The sequence below is a fragment of the Sesamum indicum genome, linkage group LG2 (genome assembly GCF_000512975.1).
Source record: "Sesamum indicum cultivar Zhongzhi No. 13 linkage group LG2, S_indicum_v1.0, whole genome shotgun sequence".
Classification (NCBI taxonomy): Eukaryota; Viridiplantae; Streptophyta; class Magnoliopsida; order Lamiales; family Pedaliaceae; genus Sesamum; species Sesamum indicum.
Window position 1 is genome coordinate 14,025,700 of NC_026146.1, and position 17,631 is coordinate 14,043,330.

Below are 17,631 nucleotides of genomic sequence, written 5' to 3' on the forward strand. Positions count from 1 at the left end.
TTGGGGGGGGGGGGGGAGGATTATATCATTTGAGTTCTTCAGGCTAAAGTCTCATCTTGCATCATGAATTGCCTGCTGCAGATACTTCAAAGTACTTCGGTGATTCAGAAATCCCATGAACCAGAACTCAAAGTTGTCCTCAGTCACTATCTGCACATACTTCTGTGTTGGTTTTTTCACATTCTCACTTTCAGTGGCTCTCTTTATTTTCCTCAAGGGAATCATCACCTGCACATAGATACGGTAATGTTTAAGGTTTTTTTATTCCATCTTTGGATAGGATACATAATGAGGTTATAATTCCATGGAGCTGATGCAAGAAGATTATGTAATTTCACTTACCTTATAATGTGCTTTGAGTAGCTTTCCAGTCGGAGAAGAGAGTTTGATGGATCTCTCACTGCAGAAGGCAACTCTATTATTTGAAATGAAGAGTACTCCAGCTATCGGCCCAGCTGTTGTCGATAAATAGCACTGAGAAGCCTTCAACAGCTTTTCATCATCGCCAATTTTGAACTTCTGCTTGAACACTTTCTCCACTCCACCAACCTGAAGGATTCTCGCCCCCAAACTCAGCTTTCCTTTTACCGTTTCGCTCAACTTGGGTCCTAATCTCACTGCAAGATTCATAAACGCTGCAATATCAATACATCAACACTGTCATATTATCATACAATGTCTTCAACTTTTTTTGAAGTAGTTACCATGCTCTCGGATTCCTTGAGCAAAAACGTCCATGCTTTCTCCGAGTCTCATCATCTTAGCAATGACGGAATCTACTCTACCTGCATTTTCCCCACAGAAGATCACATCAGTAAAGATTCAAACTTGTTCACAACGACAAAGCCGCAAATTCCGGATTTGCATACCGTGTCTGATTTTGGAATAATGTCTAGAAGGAGAAGGCAGAAGTTGGCATTCATGAGCAGCAGGATCAGGTAAAAGTGCTTTCTCCCCAGTGCTCTTAACCGAGACCGCATACTGTGATGAGGCGTTCGGTACCCCAAAACCACGTTTGCTCATCCCAGTTCTTGATTCGCTGTGTTTTGGTTCCATTCCACTTCCCTCCTTCAGTTGCATGCAACCAAGATGATGAACTGCTTCAGAATGCTCTCACCAACTCTAAATATCAGTCTCCAGATACTTGCTCTGATCCAACCTTTCTCAGGCCTACTCTATTTAAATATGGAAAAGAAGACACGGTTGTTCGAACATAGCTTTTCATTTGCATGAGTCAGCTTTGTGTCACGACCACCAAAAAACTAAAGGTGTCTGAACAATCTTTTTTGACAAAAACACATCACAAAGTTGGTCTCTCTGCTTTCTTTTCCCTTCTTCTCTTTTCTTGATTTCTTAGGTGGCATCTCTAATGAACACAAGATTTTAGTCATTATTACAAGAGGTCTGCAATTAGACAGTTGTTAAGAAAGTATTGAGGAATAAATAGATTCTCAATCACAAACATCCACCAAAGTTTGTTAGGAAGCGACTTTAGTCGGACCGTAAACGTGTTCAAAACATATAAAAGAGAAAATCAGTGGCAAGAAAGATTTACATGGTTCGAGAAATTCTCTTTCGTCCACGATTATACAATCCTTGAATTTAAATATAACGTTGGATCAGACTCCACACTTCAACAAACTTGTGGCTTTTCTTGATCCGACTGCATGCAGATAGGTATTAGTACTTTGTTGAGCTGGCATTTGTGCTTTTTGATGTAACCACCACCTTCCAATGAACCAACAAATCAAAAGAAAAGTTGGATTTGCTTTTTCATGTATTTGATGAATACCATAATCGTTAGTTTCTTGTCCAAACATTTGACTGCCTCATTTTCGTTAATTGTTAGATATCTTCACGGGCAAGCTTTATGGTTTGTGGCTTATTACATTTTGCTTCATCCTGAATAAAATTATGAGTTATTATACACATTTATTTCATCCGAATAATCCCTATTAAAATAACATTCATCCTTTTCCTTTATGGCTAAATTTCGTTGACCCCTGAAATTAAATTTAGTTACACAAACACCTTTTATTATTTATAAGTTAAAATTAAATTACAATTTTTTATAATATAATCGTATTTACAAGTATAATTTTATTCAGTGATAAAATTTTATATAAAAACCCTTATAAGTACATTATACTAACATCTTTCTCAAAGAAGGTCCACGGCTTAGGTTCGCGACTTTAATTGCACTTAGGAGGAGCCATCTTCTTAGGTCGATCCAAGTGGTTGAGTCTATGTTATAATTTACGGCAGCATGGCCTTGCATTCGCGTGACTCTTAATTAGAGAAAAAAAAAAGTATAATTTTAATCTTGTAACTTAGGAGGTGACATTTCTGGTCCGACACAAATTAATTTCGTTACTTTAAAATTTAAATAATTCTAATTGTTTTCCTTTTGGAATCCCCAGTTTAATTGAGTCACATGAAATTTAGGACTAAAATTGCCAAAATTTTAAAATTACATGACTAAATTACAAAAACTAATTTGTGCAGGACCAAAATGCTATCCCGTATGCTGCAGGACTAAAATTATTCTTTTTTTCTCTTTATATATATTAAGAATTTTACTATAAAATAAAATAAAATTTAATTCTCAAACTTGAAAATGTGGTGAAAAATAATTCATTAGCAAAAGTAATTAAGAATATTCGTTTCATATGTAATAATTTAAGTAAATCATATTACGAGTTAAACAAAAAAAATCTAAATTTCAGTAACTATAAAAAATTGACTCAATATTACGAAGAAATTTGATGTTAAAATTAGTGCGGAGCTAATTAACAAGTAAAATTCTTGTTGCTAATCTATATTGTTTAATATATATTTTAAATAATTTGTTATTAAATTCATTAGCAAGTGAATTTTCATTGCTAAACTCATTAGCAAGAAAATTTCTTGTATTACATAATATAAATTAAAAATAAAAATTTCACTTGCTAATTAAAATTATATTTTTGGCATCGATTGTGTCTGATCATAGTATATAGTATTGATTTATTATAATTTTTAATCTATAATGATTGATAGTGTAGGAAATAATCAATTTTTTTATAGTGAATATATTATTCAATTAGGGTTTTCATCTGTAATAAATTAGCATGCGGGTCCAAAATGATATTTTCACTTAATTTGACTGCATGAGACGAAGCTTGATGACTCAAATAATGTTGAGTTACCATACCTAGACATCGATCTTAAATCAGGTTTATAGCACTATCCCATAATATAAACGGCAAAATGATCTTAGTTATGACTTTGTGTATATTGCTTTTGATCGTGAAAAGAACTTGTCGGACGATGTTATGACTTCGCCTATATTGTTGTTGGTTGTGGAAATAATTTGTTGGCTGATGTGTTTGTAATTAGTTTAAAGTTGTTTTATTATTTGACAGAATTAGAGATGGAATGCATTCATTTACAATCAGAGACGAGATTTCCGTCTCTAATTTACCCATGTGACCTTGAGCTACCGTCTATAGCGTCGGAAATATCGTCGCATATTTGAAGGACGAATGTTTTGCTTTTAGAGACGAACCCGTATTCATGTCTTAAAATGCGAATCAGTCTTGCTCAAGAGAAGATGAAGGATAGAAATAACTGAGTTCATTCTTTCACCATAATGAACATTTGTCGTTGTAATGAAATGAGTTTGCATTTTTACAATTTTAATTTACAGTTAATATGAGAGTGTATATATAGCTAGCTTCTTCCTTACATACCAAAACATCGAATGATCTGAACACTTCAGCCTAAAAAGTCTCATCTGGCTTGATGGATGGCTTGCTGGAGATACTTCAAAGTCCTTTGATGATTTAGAAATCCCATGAACCAGAACTCAAAATTGTCATCAGTCACTATTTGCACATACTTCTGTGTTGGTTTCTTCACATTCTCACTTTCAGCAGCTCTCTTTATTTTTCTCAATGGGATCATCACCTGCACATGTAAAAGTATAACACGGATTATTCATGATCTTTTGCCGAAGCATAGGATAGAGAACGGACCGAAATGGTCGATAACTTAACTAATTACCTTATAATGTGCTTTAAGCGGCTTTCTGGTTGGAGAAGGGAGTTTGATGGATCTGTCACTGCAGAAGGCAACTCTATGATTTGAAACGAAGAGGAGTCCGGCTATCGGCCCAGCTGTTGTTGATAAATAGCACTGAGAAGCATTCAACAGCTTTTCCTCATCTCTGATATTGAATTTCTGCCTAAAAACTTTCTCCAATCCACCAACCTGGAGTATTCTTGCCCCCAGCCTCAACTTTCCTTTCACCGTTTCGCCTAGCTTTGGTCCTAATCTCACTGCAGCCAGCCATCACAAATCATTACTATGCTATAACATCGACACTACGATAAATCTGATTATAGATTAATCTCTTTAAGCACTTGTGTCGAGAGTAGTTACCATGCTCTCTAATTCCTTGAGCGAAACCATCTAAGCTTTCTCCGAGCTTCATCATCTTGGCAATTACTGAATCTACTCTACCTGCAATTTTACACCCAAAATCACATTAGTAAATACACAAAGTTCTCTGAACTCTTGATCAGGCCAGACTGATAAAGAAATGAAGAAGGGCCAGCTAGCTTACTATGTCTGATTTTGGAACAATGTTTGGAATTAGGAGAAGGCAGGAGTTGGTATTGAACAGCAGGATCAGTTAAAAGTGCCTGTCTTGAAGCGCCCATGAAGGACATTAATGCAGAATCTGATGAGCTGATCATTGGAATCCCAATAGCATTTTGATCATTCTTCTGCCCAATTCTTGATCTGCTGTGTTGTACTTCCATTCTACTTAATTTCTTGCTTGATGAGATATTGAAAATGCCTCAGGATTAAATCTTCAACCACCAACTGATGAAAATGCTGTACTGCTTCAAACTTGCTCAGCCTTCATCATCTATTTATAATTAGGGAAATAAGAAATCTTCAACCACCAACTTTTCAAGTGCATGAGTCAGCTTTGTGTCACCAAAACATAAAGCCCAAGACATGAGCTCCTCATCAACAATCTTTTTGAACAAAAATGCGTCAGAAAGTTGGCATTTCTTCCATGTTTTCTTTCTTTTTTGCTTTTTCTTGTGATTGGGCGGCACCCTAATCAAGATAAGATTAACTAAATATTACACGAAGCCTGCAAAAATAGCCCATATTCCTGTTTGGTGAATCTGATCTGAGTGTACGCAGATGTGGTGATTCTACTTTCTTGACCTGTCATTTCTGCTTTATGATGTAACTGCCCACCACCTTCATTTGACAAAAGAGACAGATAAGATTGCATTTTTCATATGTTTGGATCCCCAAATTTCTCACAAAAGGATTAAGAATAGGCTTACAAAAGTTGACTTGTCCAAATCTTAACCGTCCTTTGCCAGAAATCAGAATTAATGGGTATATCTATTTTATATTAATTTGTAGCTTATAATTATTTTACTTAATCTTGGATAAAGTATAATGAATAGTTTCAAGAACAGCGCTGATCTCTTTTATTATATTCCCATGATTGATTGACGAGTATTCTGCATGCACCCTAATCAATTTATAGCGTGCGATCAAGATACTTCATTTGTCTTTTTTAGTTTGAATCACGCAAAGGAAAAGCGCTTGAATATTACAATTATATCACTAGAAAAAATATAAGTTTTCGCTACGATTAATAAGTATAGCAAAAAAAAAAAAATTCGTGGTAAATACAAATCAACTACGACTTCACAACAGTCATTAGCCGTTGTTTATACAGAAGTGACAAACACATTAGCGATAACTAAAGCGAATGTTTTGAGTATAGTTAAAAATCTTAACGAATATTGATTAATTGTGGTAAAAATTTAAATTTTTACTTTGATTTTATTTAATCGTGATTAATAGTATTGATTTCTAAGCCGTGGTCATTTCAACTTAATTTTTTTATTGTGTATATTGGGTTGAATCTTCAGTCGGAGAGCCAACTTTTTAGGATGAGGATGTAAGTAGTAATTTCATTAAATTTTCTATATAGTCCAGACAAATTAGTTGAGATACATGCGACCTACTTCTTCCATCGCTGTCGGACTCAAACTCTAACATAAATAAAAAATTTAAAAAAAAAAAGACGTATAAATGATGAGACATATAAAACTATTGCTTAGCAGGAAAGGCAAAGCAGAAAAGAAAAGTGTAGGTCTCATGCAAGTCACAGCTATGAAAGGATCTAGTCTTATCTGGATATATATATGTGTCCGTAAGGAATGAATAAGGTCTCTTTCTTTCTAATTTTGTCTGAAATCAAACCACATCTTGACGTGTAAAGGCTTTTCTAAATGAAAATTTTGCTCTATACCTTGTCCAATATAAATATATATATATATAGATGTATATATTATATAGCTAAATTAAGTTTTATGTTGTGGGATGATATTTTAAATGACTCGGTTATTGGAGTGATAATTTAGTAACGTTAAATCCTTAATTTTGTGCGATTTAAGGACTCCAACTATAAAAAATAATTAATTTGGTCGAATGATGTTGACGTGGATAAACTTTGGGCTTCTTAATTGAGATTTTTGCTGCCTGGACCGCAAATCACTTTTTTTACTATATCGGATATGATATGGAAAAAAAAAATAAAAAAGAGGAAAAATGACTCACATGTGCAACACGTGAGTCTATAAAATGAAAGAAAAAGAAAAGAAAAAGGGCACTTGAGATTTCTTTCATCTCAAAAACCAAAACCAACCCCAGAAAGGAAAAAAACCTAATCCCCCTTGATTTTCTTGTAATAATCGATAAATAGCAGGAAGACCATTTTGAGGTGAAAAGTGGAAATATATTGTAAAGTGAAGGTAGTATAAAGTTGAAAATGGTGATGATACAACAAAATCGTGAATCTTTCATTATAAAAAAAATGGCCCTTTTGGGATAGGTTTTGGATAAAAAACAACAACCTCAAAAAATTGAGTTAGAAAAAAATTTGAATAATAAGATGTCTCTCGTCCCAAATTTTGGAATGGATTTAGGACGACAGCTAACAAGGAGGAGCGATAAGGTGATAGGGCTAATGTGCGTCTATGGAAGAGAAGGCTTTTTTGTACTTGCATATGATAGAGCTTTTGTGTCTTCTTGTTGAAGAACCTAGGTTTCTGGCCGAAGATGGCCCTGGATGCCTCCATAGAGGAGGTCTAGGGTGCCTTGAGTCTTAATTAGAAGAGTACCCATCCAATCCTAACAAGAAGTCACATGTTAGCACACCAAAGGTAATAAAAGTGGCATCCAAGACCACTAAGTTAAAATGATGTACATACTCCCTAAGAGAAGTTTGTATATTAGGATTTCTTTTGCTAAAGGAGGTGTCTTCCTGTTCTCCCAGGGAGCCTCCAAGACACAGCTTTGCCAGTCTTGGAGTTCTTATTGAAGCCTATCAATATGTAACCTCCAATTGTTTTAGGTACCTTACTGCAGAATGGATGATCTCGCCTTCCCCTAAGGGGGATTTCCTGTCGTAAAGTTCTCTGCATATAGAAAGTTCGGTTAATAGGGGCATTAACATTGGTAATGATAATGATGGGTTGCTGAAGTCGGACATTGAATAGAGGTAGTAATAATTTACTTGAGGTCCTCCAACGGGAGGGGAACCATCCTCCCAAAAGAGGTATCCGAGGAAATATTGTTTTCGATATTAGTGGCTTCCATCATATTCACGTCTCATTTATGTGTTCTACAAATATCTCCAATTGATGCAAGCCAAAAAGAAGGTGCTCGAGTCCACTTGGAATAGAAAGTAGTGAAATAGAATGCTAGAAATTAATAGAGTGGAAATGAGTGAAAAAGAGTCTTATTGCTCGTTTCCTATGTACGAGAGAGATAGAGAATGACATTGAAGTAAAACTCTAAGTACGAAATTAAAGTATTCCCTTTCATCTAAGGTTATAGCATGAAGGTGAAAGTTATAGTATGAATGTAAAAAAACATGTAGTATTAAGCTCAAGCTTTTGGTATGAAGGTACAAAGTGTTTAATCCCGTAGGGGGGAGCTCTCTATTTATACGCAATCAATCAGTCGTTTGGAGAAGATTGAATCCATCGCGGATGTGGTGGAGTATAATTTTAAAGTGGTTGGATAAGGTTGAATCCCCCATAGATTCAGTGGAAGGTCCCCAGTAATTGGAAGATCCCTCTAAGTTCAGTGGAGGGTTATCTCCTGGCGGTTAGAGACCTACAAGTGTTTTGGGACAGTTGGAATCCGTTGCAGATGAAGGTATTACCTAGGGATAAGGATATTTTTCCTAGATTTTCGACAAGGAGGTTGAGGTAATACCTTTTTCAATCTGAAGTCCAGACTTTTAGGATTTATAAGCTACTTCTTGCTGGAGATGCCATGTTCCCTGAGGGGATTGCGGGTCCGTATTTGATTTTGTGAGGTTTACCACCAGTTATTCTATGTTGATGCCAGCTTGGCCACTCATAGGCACCACGTGATATGGGCTTTAACTTTGTTGGGGTTTCTAAGTCCCTAAACTATCTTGTGGGCCGCCTGAGACCTATTTGAATTTGGGTTCTCTCGAATTTGGACCGATCAGACTTCTTTTGCCCAATTCATATTTTAGGACACCTCTTGGCGGACTCCTTAGATGCTCTACCCAGACTGGCCTTTCGGGAGTACCCCAGGGCCTTACACGAGTTAGGCCACCTAGGGCACCTTAGGCCTTGTATTCTTTTGAACTCATGCAATCTCTTTATTTTTTTTGGATCGTTTGAACCTTTTTGAGCCATCCAATTTTTATGGGCATTACAAGACTAGAAGGATAATACGGTAATGGCAACTGCAATCTAATTACATGGAATTTGTAAAATTATATATTTAGTATATATATGACTGAAAATTTTATAGAAGTTGTTAAAGATACAGAAAACTATATATTAGATAACTTCTTGTATTAAAGAACCTTTGCTCCATCGAGAAATTCTGCATCTTTTCTGACTTCTTGAATTTTATTACCACCACATTAACTTTAATAAGATGTGTTAAATTTCAGAATGCAACCGGTCTTGCTCCTAAGAAGCTGAGCATAGAAATAACTGAGTTTTCACCATAACGTAAGCTCGTCATTACTGGTAACGAAATGAGCCTTAAGTTTTTACAAATTTGTACAGATTTTTGAGACCATATATAGCTACCTTCTATTGTTCTACATTAGCATCTACGAATGGTATGACCAGTACTTAATTTAGCCTAAAAAGTCTCATCTGGCTTGATGGATGGCTTGCTGGAGATACTTCAAAGTCCTTTGATGATTTAGAAATCCCATGAACCAGAACTCAAAATTGTCATCAGTCACTATTTGCACATACTTCTGTGTTGGTTTCTTCACATTCTCACTTTCAGCAGCTCTCTTTATTTTTCTCAATGGGATCATCACCTGCACATGTATAAGTATAACACGGATTATTCATGATCTTTTGCCCAAGCATAGGATAGAGAACGGACCGACGAGGTCGATAACTTAACTAATTACCTTATAATGTGCTTTGAGCGGCTTTCCGGTTGGAGAAGAGAGTTTGATGGATCTGTCACTGCAGAAGGCAACTCTATGATTTGAAACGAAAAGGAGTCCGGCTATCGGCCCAGCTGTTGTTGATAAATAGCACTGAGAAGCATTCAACAGCTTTTCATCATCTCTGATATTGAATTTCTGTCTGAAAACTTTGTCCACTCCACCAACCTGGAGTATTCTTGCCCCCAGCCTCAACTTTCCTTTCACCGTTTCGCCTAGCTTTGGTCCTAATTTCACTGCAGCCAGCCATCACAAGTCATTACTATGCTATAACATCGACACTATGATATATCTGATTATAGATTAATCTCTTTAAGCACTTGTGTCGAGAGTAGTTACCATGCTCTCTAATTCCTTGAGCGAAACCATCTAAGCTTTCTCCGAGCTTCATCATCTTGGCAATTACTGAATCTACTCTACCTGCAATTTTACACCCAAAATCACATTAGTAAATACACAAAGTTCTCTGAACTCTTGATCAGGCCAGACTCATAAAGAAATGAAGAAGGGCCAGCTAGCTTACTATGTCTGATTTTGGAACAATGTTTGGAATTAGAAGAAGGCAGGAGTTGGTATTGAACAGCAGGATCAGTTAAAAGTGCCTGTCTTGAAGCGCCCATGAAGGGCATTAATGCAGAATCTGATGAACTGATCATTGGAATCCCAATAGCATTTTGATCATTCTTCTGTCCAATTCTTGATCTGCTGTGTTGTACTTCCATTCTACTTAATTTCTTGCTTGATGATGAGATATTGAAAATGCCTCAGAATTAAATCTTCAACCACCAACTGATGAAAATATTGCTGTACTGCTTCGAACTTGCTCAGCCTTCATCATCTATTTATAATTAGGGAAATAAGAAATCTTCAACCACCAACTTTTCAAGTGCATGAGTCAGCTTTGTGTCATCAAAATATAAAGCCCAAGACATGAGCTCCTCATCAACAATCTTTTTGAACAAAAATGCGTCAGAAAGTTGGCATTTCTGCCTTGTTTTCTTTCCTTTTTTGCTTTTTCTAGTGATTGGGCGGCACCCCTAATCAAGATAAGATTAACCAACCTGCAAAAATAGCCCATATTTTAAGCACACACCAAACCAACTTGTAAATCTACTTTTATGAGCTGTCATCTGTGCGTTATGATGTAACTGTCCACCAACTTCATATGACAAAGAGACAGATAAGATTGCACTTTGATCATATTTGGATTACCAATTTCCTCAGTTTGAGGATCAGAACATATATATATATATAGATATATATATGATCACTTACTATCCAAATCTTGAACTCCTTATTTGCTGAAATTCAGAATTGATCATGGGTATATGTAATATTATAATTAGTTATGTTTACTTGATCTTGGATAAGGTAATTAAATGAATGAATCGTTTCAAGAACAAGCCTCATATATCTCTTTAATTTTATGTTATTCCCTTGATTCATTGATAACTAATTTGCATGCAGACTAATGAATTTAGCTTCAAATCGTGTGATCATGATCAACATGTTTTATTTGTCTTTTTCAAGAAATGTGTTCCTTTGTCCAGCTGATGTCATTTTTAGTAAACAAGAATATTAATTTATAGGGTTGAATCTTCACTCTACGCCAACTTTTCAGGATGAGGATGTAAGTAATTGTTCCATTAAATTTTCTATGTAGTCCAGACATAAATTAGTTGAGATACATGGGGAGCTACTTCTTCCATCACGATCAGATTCTAACATAAAAAATTTGGATAAAGAAATATAAAAAGCCGTGTTGCTTAGCAAGAAAGGCAAAGGAGTCTAGCTCACATGCAAGTCGCAAGTATTAAAGGATCTTTTAAGGCTTATCTATCTATATATATATATATATGCTCGCGTAAGCAATGAATGAGGTCTCTTTCTTTCTAGTTTTGTTTAAAATCAAAGGATATCTTGACGTCTGATGTGGGGATATTCATACACCCCATTAGGAACCTTCATTATATATTGAGAGACCTTGTAAGATATCAGGATTGATGAAAATCCCCAGAGTTACTTTGCTACAAAGGACGAACCTTGAAGCACTTAGAATGTAAAGAAAATTTGAAGATCTTTAGGAAGTTACATTTTGACATCTGAACAGTGAAAACAGAATGTCAAAAGAGTACGCGAGTACTTTTCAAACTGCACAATCTTAGTCCCCTGGACCACTTCCTGTCGCTATTCTACGGATATGTATGGCTCATTGCGCCCCGTTGAATCAAGAATTGATGTAAGGGTGTACACGAAATTGTATGATCCACTGGCACATATAAATATAGCTCTCTATACATGTTGATCACTCTAACTCGCATATATTCTGTAAATACTTCCTTGAAATCCAACTGACTTGAGTGTCAGAAAACCATCGCCGAAATTCCTTTCGACTTGGCTCTAACGTGCGTTTCTCTTGCAGGTTATCTTCATTCTCTGGAGATTGTCTATATATTTGCTCCTAAAACCTTCAGCACCCCTTGATGGCATAAAGGATACCTTGGATATTTCCCTGATACAGCAACGTCTAAAGGCTTTTCACATGTTTAGTGAAATTTTTTCCTTATACCCCGTATATAAAGGATAGTGGCAAAAATTATAGGGGTGGCAATTAATAGCTTAGAATTAAATTTTTCTCAACAATTGCAGGACTTCGGCTGTCCAAATTTTAAAAAATAGGTGGAATTTTTTGAGGCAGCCAAATTTAGAATTTTTTTTAAATTGGGGAAAAAGCTTATTGAACATTTATTTACTATTCATCCGCCACATAAGCATTGACATGAAAAAATTCCCTCCTACATAAGCAATGACACGGAAAGAAAAGGGAAAAATATTTTTTTCTATTCGGGAGTTTTATACTTATCAGACATTTTCTTTATCTTTTCTCCGTCATAAAAGCACTTATATAAAACAAAGGTCAAATTACATAAAAATAAGCTTTGCAATTTATTTTATACTAGCTTTCGTGCATGATATAGCGTCTATGCATACATATAATACATAATTTTACACACTTTGAAATGCATTGATAAGATCAATGGAAGCCCAATTAAGCTTTGAGAAATATGCCCGAATAGCCTGCATTCTAGGATTCCCGTGCGAGCATTTCCCTACCACAGCAAACTTTAAATGCGCAGCAAGGTGCTCCATCTCCATCTCCTCGGCCGGGAAATTGATGGCGCTGTGGCCGCCCCATAGAGACATTGATTCATTTTATTAAATTAAAATATAAATATAAATATACATAAATTAAATTAATTTTATTTTCATTCAACTTGCAGTATTACACTATTAATTAGGTAGCTTAGCTTATAATTTATTGTCATATAAAATAATATTTGTGTATACAGAGGTGTTGATGGGTCAAAATCAGAGGGTCAACTTCAATAAAATAACATGGGAAATGACGTGGGATACACAATTTAGACATGTGAAAAAAGATGATGATAAGGGGAAAAAGACATTGCTTGCGTGTAGGTCCTGTCCTTTCGGAGCTGTGACCTGCATGTCAGCCTACACTTTATATTTTTGCCTTTGCCCATCTTGCTAACCATTTTTTTTTTTTTTTTGTTCAATATATATATATATAATGATGGTTCAATATAAAAAAATTGCCTTAGAAATTCATTTGAAAAGAAGAATAAAATACCCCCCAAAATGCAAATTTAGCTAGAATATGGAGTTCGTGAAGAATTTAATTCTAAAATTTAAATATTTTTTGACAATTTTAAAAATTAAGTTGAGATCCGCAAGAACAATTTATGATTATATCCAATTTGATTGTCATAAGCCCTTTATCTTTGTAAAAATCATCATCAATATTCCAACAAGATCATCTTCCCCCTCTTCATCTAATCCATTTTCTTTTTCTTTATCACTACCTTTTTTTTATATTCATCTCTTCTTCGTGAAATTTAATAAAATCTCAAATCCCCAAAAATTCTGATTCAGCAGAATTTAAATCAATTTTTGGCGGAAGGACCGAATTTGCAAAATATTAATAAATTTCGAAACTAAAATATGATGTTGGATTGTAATTTTGCCTAAACTCTACAATTGTTATCATTTGGTGTTGGATTGATCAGTTCACATGCAAAATAATCATCAAAAAATCAAGTAAAGTCACCTTATCCAAGATGAAGCAAACATAATAAAAAAGATTATAAGCCACAAATTAATATTCAATATGCCTTCCATCAATTCTGAGTTTCAGGAAATGGAGAGGTGCATCATGTTCTGATCCTCAAAGTGAGGAAATTGGCAACCAAAAAATATATAAAGGCAATCTCATCTTTTCTTTTTGCATTTGGAGATGGTGGTGAGCAGTTGCATCATAAAGCAGAGATGACAGCTCAAGAAAGTAGAATCTCCACATCATCGGCATACACTCAGAACCACCAAACAGAAACTTAATTTGCTGTGTTTTTTAATTGAACCGATCTTATTATATTAACCCTAAAATATGGGCGAATTTTGCAGGCCTCTTGTGAAAATTATTTAATGCTATCTTGATTAGGGAAAAAGCAAAAAAGAAAGAAAACTAGGCAGAAATACCAACTTTCTGACGTATTTTATTTGTTCAAAAAGATTGTTGATCAGGAGTTATGTTTCGATGACACAAAGCTGACTCATGCACTTGAAAAGTTGGTGGTTGAAGATTTCTTATCTCCCTAATTATAAATAGATGATGAAGGCTGAGCAAGTTTGAAGCAGTACAGCGTTTTCATCAGTTGGTGGTTGAAGATTTAATCTGAGGCATTTTCAATATCTCATCATCAAGCAAGAAATTAAGTAGAATGGAAGTACAACACAGCAGATCAAGAATTGGGCAGAAGAATGATCAAAATGTTAATAGGATTCCAATGATCAGCTCATCAGATTCTGCATTAATGTCCTTCATGGGCTCTTCAAGACAGGCACTTTTACCTGATCCGGCTGTTCAATACCAACTCCTGCCTTCTCCTAATTCCAAACATTGTTCCAAAATCAGACATAGTAAGCTAGCTGGCCCTTCTTCATTTGTTTATCAGTCTGGCCTGATCAAGAGTTCAGAGAACTTTGTGTATTTACTAATGTGATTTTGGGTGTAAAATTGCAGGTAGAGTAGATTCAGTAATTGCCAAGATGATGAAGCTCGGAGAAAGCTTAGATGGTTTCGCTCAAGGAATTAGAGAGCACGGTAACTACTCTCGACACAAGTGCTTAAAGAGATTAATCTATAATCAGATTTATCATAGTGTCGATGTTATAGCATAGTAATGATTTGTGATGGCTGGCTGCAGTGAAATTAGGACCAAAGCTAGGCGAAACGGTGAAAGGAAAGTTGAGGCTGGGGGCAAGAATACTCCAGGTTGGTGGAGTGGACAAAGTTTTCAGGCAGAAATTCAATATCAGGGATGATGAAAAGCTGTTGAATGCTTCTCAGTGCTATTTATCGACAACAGCTGGGCCGATAGCCGGACTCCTCTTCGTTTCAAATCATAGAGTTGCCTTCTGCAGTGACAGATCCATCAAACTCCCTTCTCCAACCGGAAAGCCGCTCAAAGCACATTATAAGGTAATTAGTTAAGTTATCGACCATTTCGGTCCGTTCTCTATCCTATGCTTCGGCAAAAGATCATGAATAATCCGTGTTATACTTATACATGTGCAGGTGATGATCCCATTGAGAAAAATGAAGAGAGCTGCTGAAAGTGAGAATGTGAAGAAGCCAACACAGAAGTATGTGCAAATAGTGACTGATGACAATTTTGAGTTCTGGTTTATGGGATTTCTAAATCATCAAAGGACTTTGAAGTATCTCCAGCAAGCCATCCATCAAGCCAGATGAGACTTTTTAGGCTGAATTAAGTACGGTTCATAGCATTCATAGATGCTAATGCAGAACAATAGAAGGTAGCTATATATGGCCTCAAATATCTGTACAAATTTGTAAAAACTTAGGCTCATTTCGTTACAAGTAATGACGAGCTTACGCTATGGTGAAACAACGAACTCAGTTATTTCTATATATACTGTAAATCCTCGTAGCGAGACCGGTTGCATTCTGAAATTTCAGACACCTTATCAAAGTTAAAATTCTAGAGAATCGGAAAGAAGTTAGAAAAGATGTGGAATTTCTGGACGGAGCCACCTATTATTTTTGCCACAGATAACAAGAGAGCAGGATCAAGAATCCTCCCCCGCAGAGTAGGGCGCCGCGCCGCCCCCTCCTCACCTCTCGGCAACGGCATCTCCCAAATCTATTTCTATCTGGGCGACCGCCTCCGTCGCCCTCCACCTCTGCGGCGCCTAAATTCAGGAACACCAGAGGGGTAGGGAAGGAGGGCAGCGGCAGGGGGTGGGGGGTTAATTTTTTTTTAAAATAATAATATTAGTTTATAAATTATAATTATACATTTCATTTAATTCAAAATTTAATAAATATTTCTTTCTTCCAAAATATGTTAAATATGTCTTTCGACTCATATTCAAGTCCAAGTAAGATAAAAAATTCCAAAAAAATATTTAGTAGGACCAAAATGCTACCCAAAGAAATTAAAGGATAAAATACTGACAAATTTGCCAGTATAGGAAATGTAGCCAATTTTTAAAAGGCCGCGTGAGATGCACATGCATTATTCCAATGAGAAGGATAAACTTTAACAAAAAAAAGGACTAAAATCAAGAAAAATTAAAAAAGATGTAAAACTATAATATTATTTTAAAAAATTAAAGGATTGAAACGTCAAATAACTTAAATTATGTGATTAAAAGTACGTTTCACCTTACGTAGTCATCGACTAATGATCAACTAAGAGAAGGGATCTTTATGCCAAAATTTAGAACCTCAGGAGAGGTCTACGCAAAAACCCTATTTCTTCCAAAATTATACAGTTGAAATACATAAAAGTTAGGGCAAAACAGCGGTATTCGCAGTCCTTAAAGTTCGATGAGTGTTGTATAACTTTAGTACCTAATTGATGGGGGTAAAACCCTATTTTCTCGTAAAAAGACAACTTTGCCCTTGATGGGGCCCAAAATCGCAAGTTTGCCAGCATGACCCGCGCCACTTTCACCGGGTCGGGTCGCGACGACCTGGAGCACGTGGCACGCGCGTAGCGGGTCGATAGACCCCTTGGTTCTCTATATATACCTCCCAGTCAGTGTATTAGAGGTAGGTCGTCTCGACCGCATTTTACCTTCAGCTTGCTATTTTTCCCAGCGACCCCATATTTCGACCTCAACCAAACACTGACTTAAGCATCGGAGGGCCTTAGCTGGGGGTCACCCCAGCAAGCCTAACGATCTGCTTCTTTTCTCAGGGCCCAATCACTAGTCTGGGAGAGGAGCGACCTCGAACCGCTTGGGAGACGAGACCGAACAGGTCGCGTATTTTCGACCCGGATCAGTTGGCGCCGTCTGTGGGAATCTGAGGAAAGCTCCTTTAGATTTGGTTTGAGGAAGAATTCGCCATGTCAGAATCATCAATGCGTGAACAAGAGGGAAGGTGGCATCTCACCGATGAAGAAAAGCAGCGGATGATCGGGATAGCGAGTAAGAAGGCCATGGAGGAGCACTGCCCATCTGTCAGGGAACCATCGGTGAAAGGACGGACGGAAGAACGGAGAAAAATGATCTTGGCTGGACAAGTAGAAGGAACGGTTCGCATGAGGAAGAGTAAGGAAATAATGCCAAGAATCAGTCGGGGGAAAGAGAGATCAGCTACCACATCCAGCAACAGTAAGGTAAGACAAACAGCGACCTCCAGAGTTGAAGTGGGAGGCATAAGGCGGCAGATAGAGAAACTGAAGCAGCAGTTAGAAGACCTGAAGAAGCGAAGCGACCTGAAGAAGCAAGGCGACCTGGCTAGGCAAAATACGAACTCGCCCTTCACCAACGAAATGCTATCCGAAGTTGTTGGTCCAAATTTTCGACTACCCGATCTACCTAGATACGATGGGACGAAGGACCCGCGCGAGCACATCACAACATTCGGAATGGTAATGAATTTATATAGGCAAACAGATTCTATTAACGCAAGGCTGTTTGTGACTACTTTGACAGGGAAGGCACAAGAATGGTTCACCGGCTTGCCTAACGGGACC

The 17,631-nt window shown here is 36.6% G+C and overlaps 4 protein-coding genes across 5 annotated transcripts; 1 reads left to right on the top strand and 3 right to left on the bottom strand.

Annotated features, from left to right (window-relative positions):
- Nucleotides 7-1,799, bottom strand: LOC105156116 (putative GEM-like protein 8). Its single transcript, XM_011072163.2, has 4 exons — nt 870-1,799; nt 705-785; nt 343-617; nt 7-228 (listed from the first exon to the last, which is right to left on the bottom strand). Exons 1-4 carry the CDS (start codon nt 1,078-1,080, stop codon nt 52-54), a joined length of 744 nt encoding a protein of 247 aa, XP_011070465.1. The 5' UTR covers nt 1,081-1,799; the 3' UTR covers nt 7-51.
- LOC105156119 (putative GEM-like protein 8) lies at nt 3,594-4,908 on the bottom strand. Its single transcript, XM_011072166.2, has 4 exons — nt 4,607-4,908; nt 4,423-4,503; nt 4,045-4,319; nt 3,594-3,948 (listed from the first exon to the last, which is right to left on the bottom strand). Exons 1-4 carry the CDS (start codon nt 4,803-4,805, stop codon nt 3,772-3,774), a joined length of 732 nt encoding a protein of 243 aa, XP_011070468.1. The 5' UTR covers nt 4,806-4,908; the 3' UTR covers nt 3,594-3,771.
- Nucleotides 3,594-10,516, bottom strand: LOC105156118 (putative GEM-like protein 8). 2 transcript variants are annotated; one of them, XM_011072165.2, is made up of 5 exons: nt 10,068-10,516; nt 9,884-9,964; nt 9,506-9,780; nt 9,223-9,409; nt 3,594-3,761 (listed from the first exon to the last, which is right to left on the bottom strand). In XM_011072165.2, exons 1-4 carry the CDS (start codon nt 10,264-10,266, stop codon nt 9,233-9,235), a joined length of 732 nt encoding a protein of 243 aa, XP_011070467.1. In that variant the 5' UTR covers nt 10,267-10,516; the 3' UTR covers nt 3,594-3,761; nt 9,223-9,232. The 2 variants fall into 2 exon arrangements, with proteins under 2 accessions (XP_011070467.1, XP_011070466.1); XM_011072164.2 differs by lacking the exon at nt 3,594-3,761 and having other exon boundaries at nt 9,060-9,409; nt 10,068-10,515.
- LOC105156120 (GEM-like protein 4) lies at nt 14,187-15,554 on the top strand. Its single transcript, XM_011072168.2, has 4 exons — nt 14,187-14,539; nt 14,643-14,723; nt 14,827-15,101; nt 15,198-15,554. The coding sequence occupies exons 1-4, from the start codon at nt 14,341-14,343 to the stop codon at nt 15,372-15,374; spliced, it is 732 nt and encodes a 243-aa protein (XP_011070470.1). The 5' UTR covers nt 14,187-14,340; the 3' UTR covers nt 15,375-15,554.

Excerpts from the sequence above, each read along its gene's own strand:
- LOC105156116 (XM_011072163.2), bottom strand. The coding sequence starts at position 1,080 with ATGCAACTGAAGGAGGGAAGTGGAATGGAACCAAAACACAGCGAATCA. Across the intron at positions 786-869 it reads TTATTCCAAAATCAGACACG|GTAGAGTAGATTCCGTCATT; the intron begins GTATGCAAATCC and ends GGGAAAATGCAG. Across the intron at positions 618-704 it reads TCAAGGAATCCGAGAGCATG|TGAGATTAGGACCCAAGTTG; the intron begins GTAACTACTTCA and ends TGAATCTTGCAG.
- LOC105156119 (XM_011072166.2), bottom strand. The coding sequence starts at position 4,805 with ATGGAAGTACAACACAGCAGATCAAGAATTGGGCAGAAGAATGATCAA. Across the intron at positions 4,504-4,606 it reads TTGTTCCAAAATCAGACATA|GTAGAGTAGATTCAGTAATT; the intron begins GTAAGCTAGCTG and ends GTAAAATTGCAG. Across the intron at positions 3,949-4,044 it reads CGCTTAAAGCACATTATAAG|GTGATGATCCCATTGAGAAA; the intron begins GTAATTAGTTAA and ends TTACATGTGCAG.
- LOC105156118 (XM_011072165.2), bottom strand. The coding sequence starts at position 10,266 with ATGGAAGTACAACACAGCAGATCAAGAATTGGACAGAAGAATGATCAA. Across the intron at positions 9,965-10,067 it reads TTGTTCCAAAATCAGACATA|GTAGAGTAGATTCAGTAATT; the intron begins GTAAGCTAGCTG and ends GTAAAATTGCAG. Across the intron at positions 9,410-9,505 it reads CGCTCAAAGCACATTATAAG|GTGATGATCCCATTGAGAAA; the intron begins GTAATTAGTTAA and ends ATACATGTGCAG.
- LOC105156120 (XM_011072168.2), top strand. The coding sequence starts at position 14,341 with ATGGAAGTACAACACAGCAGATCAAGAATTGGGCAGAAGAATGATCAA. Across the intron at positions 14,724-14,826 it reads TCAAGGAATTAGAGAGCACG|TGAAATTAGGACCAAAGCTA; the intron begins GTAACTACTCTC and ends GGCTGGCTGCAG. Across the intron at positions 15,102-15,197 it reads CGCTCAAAGCACATTATAAG|GTGATGATCCCATTGAGAAA; the intron begins GTAATTAGTTAA and ends ATACATGTGCAG.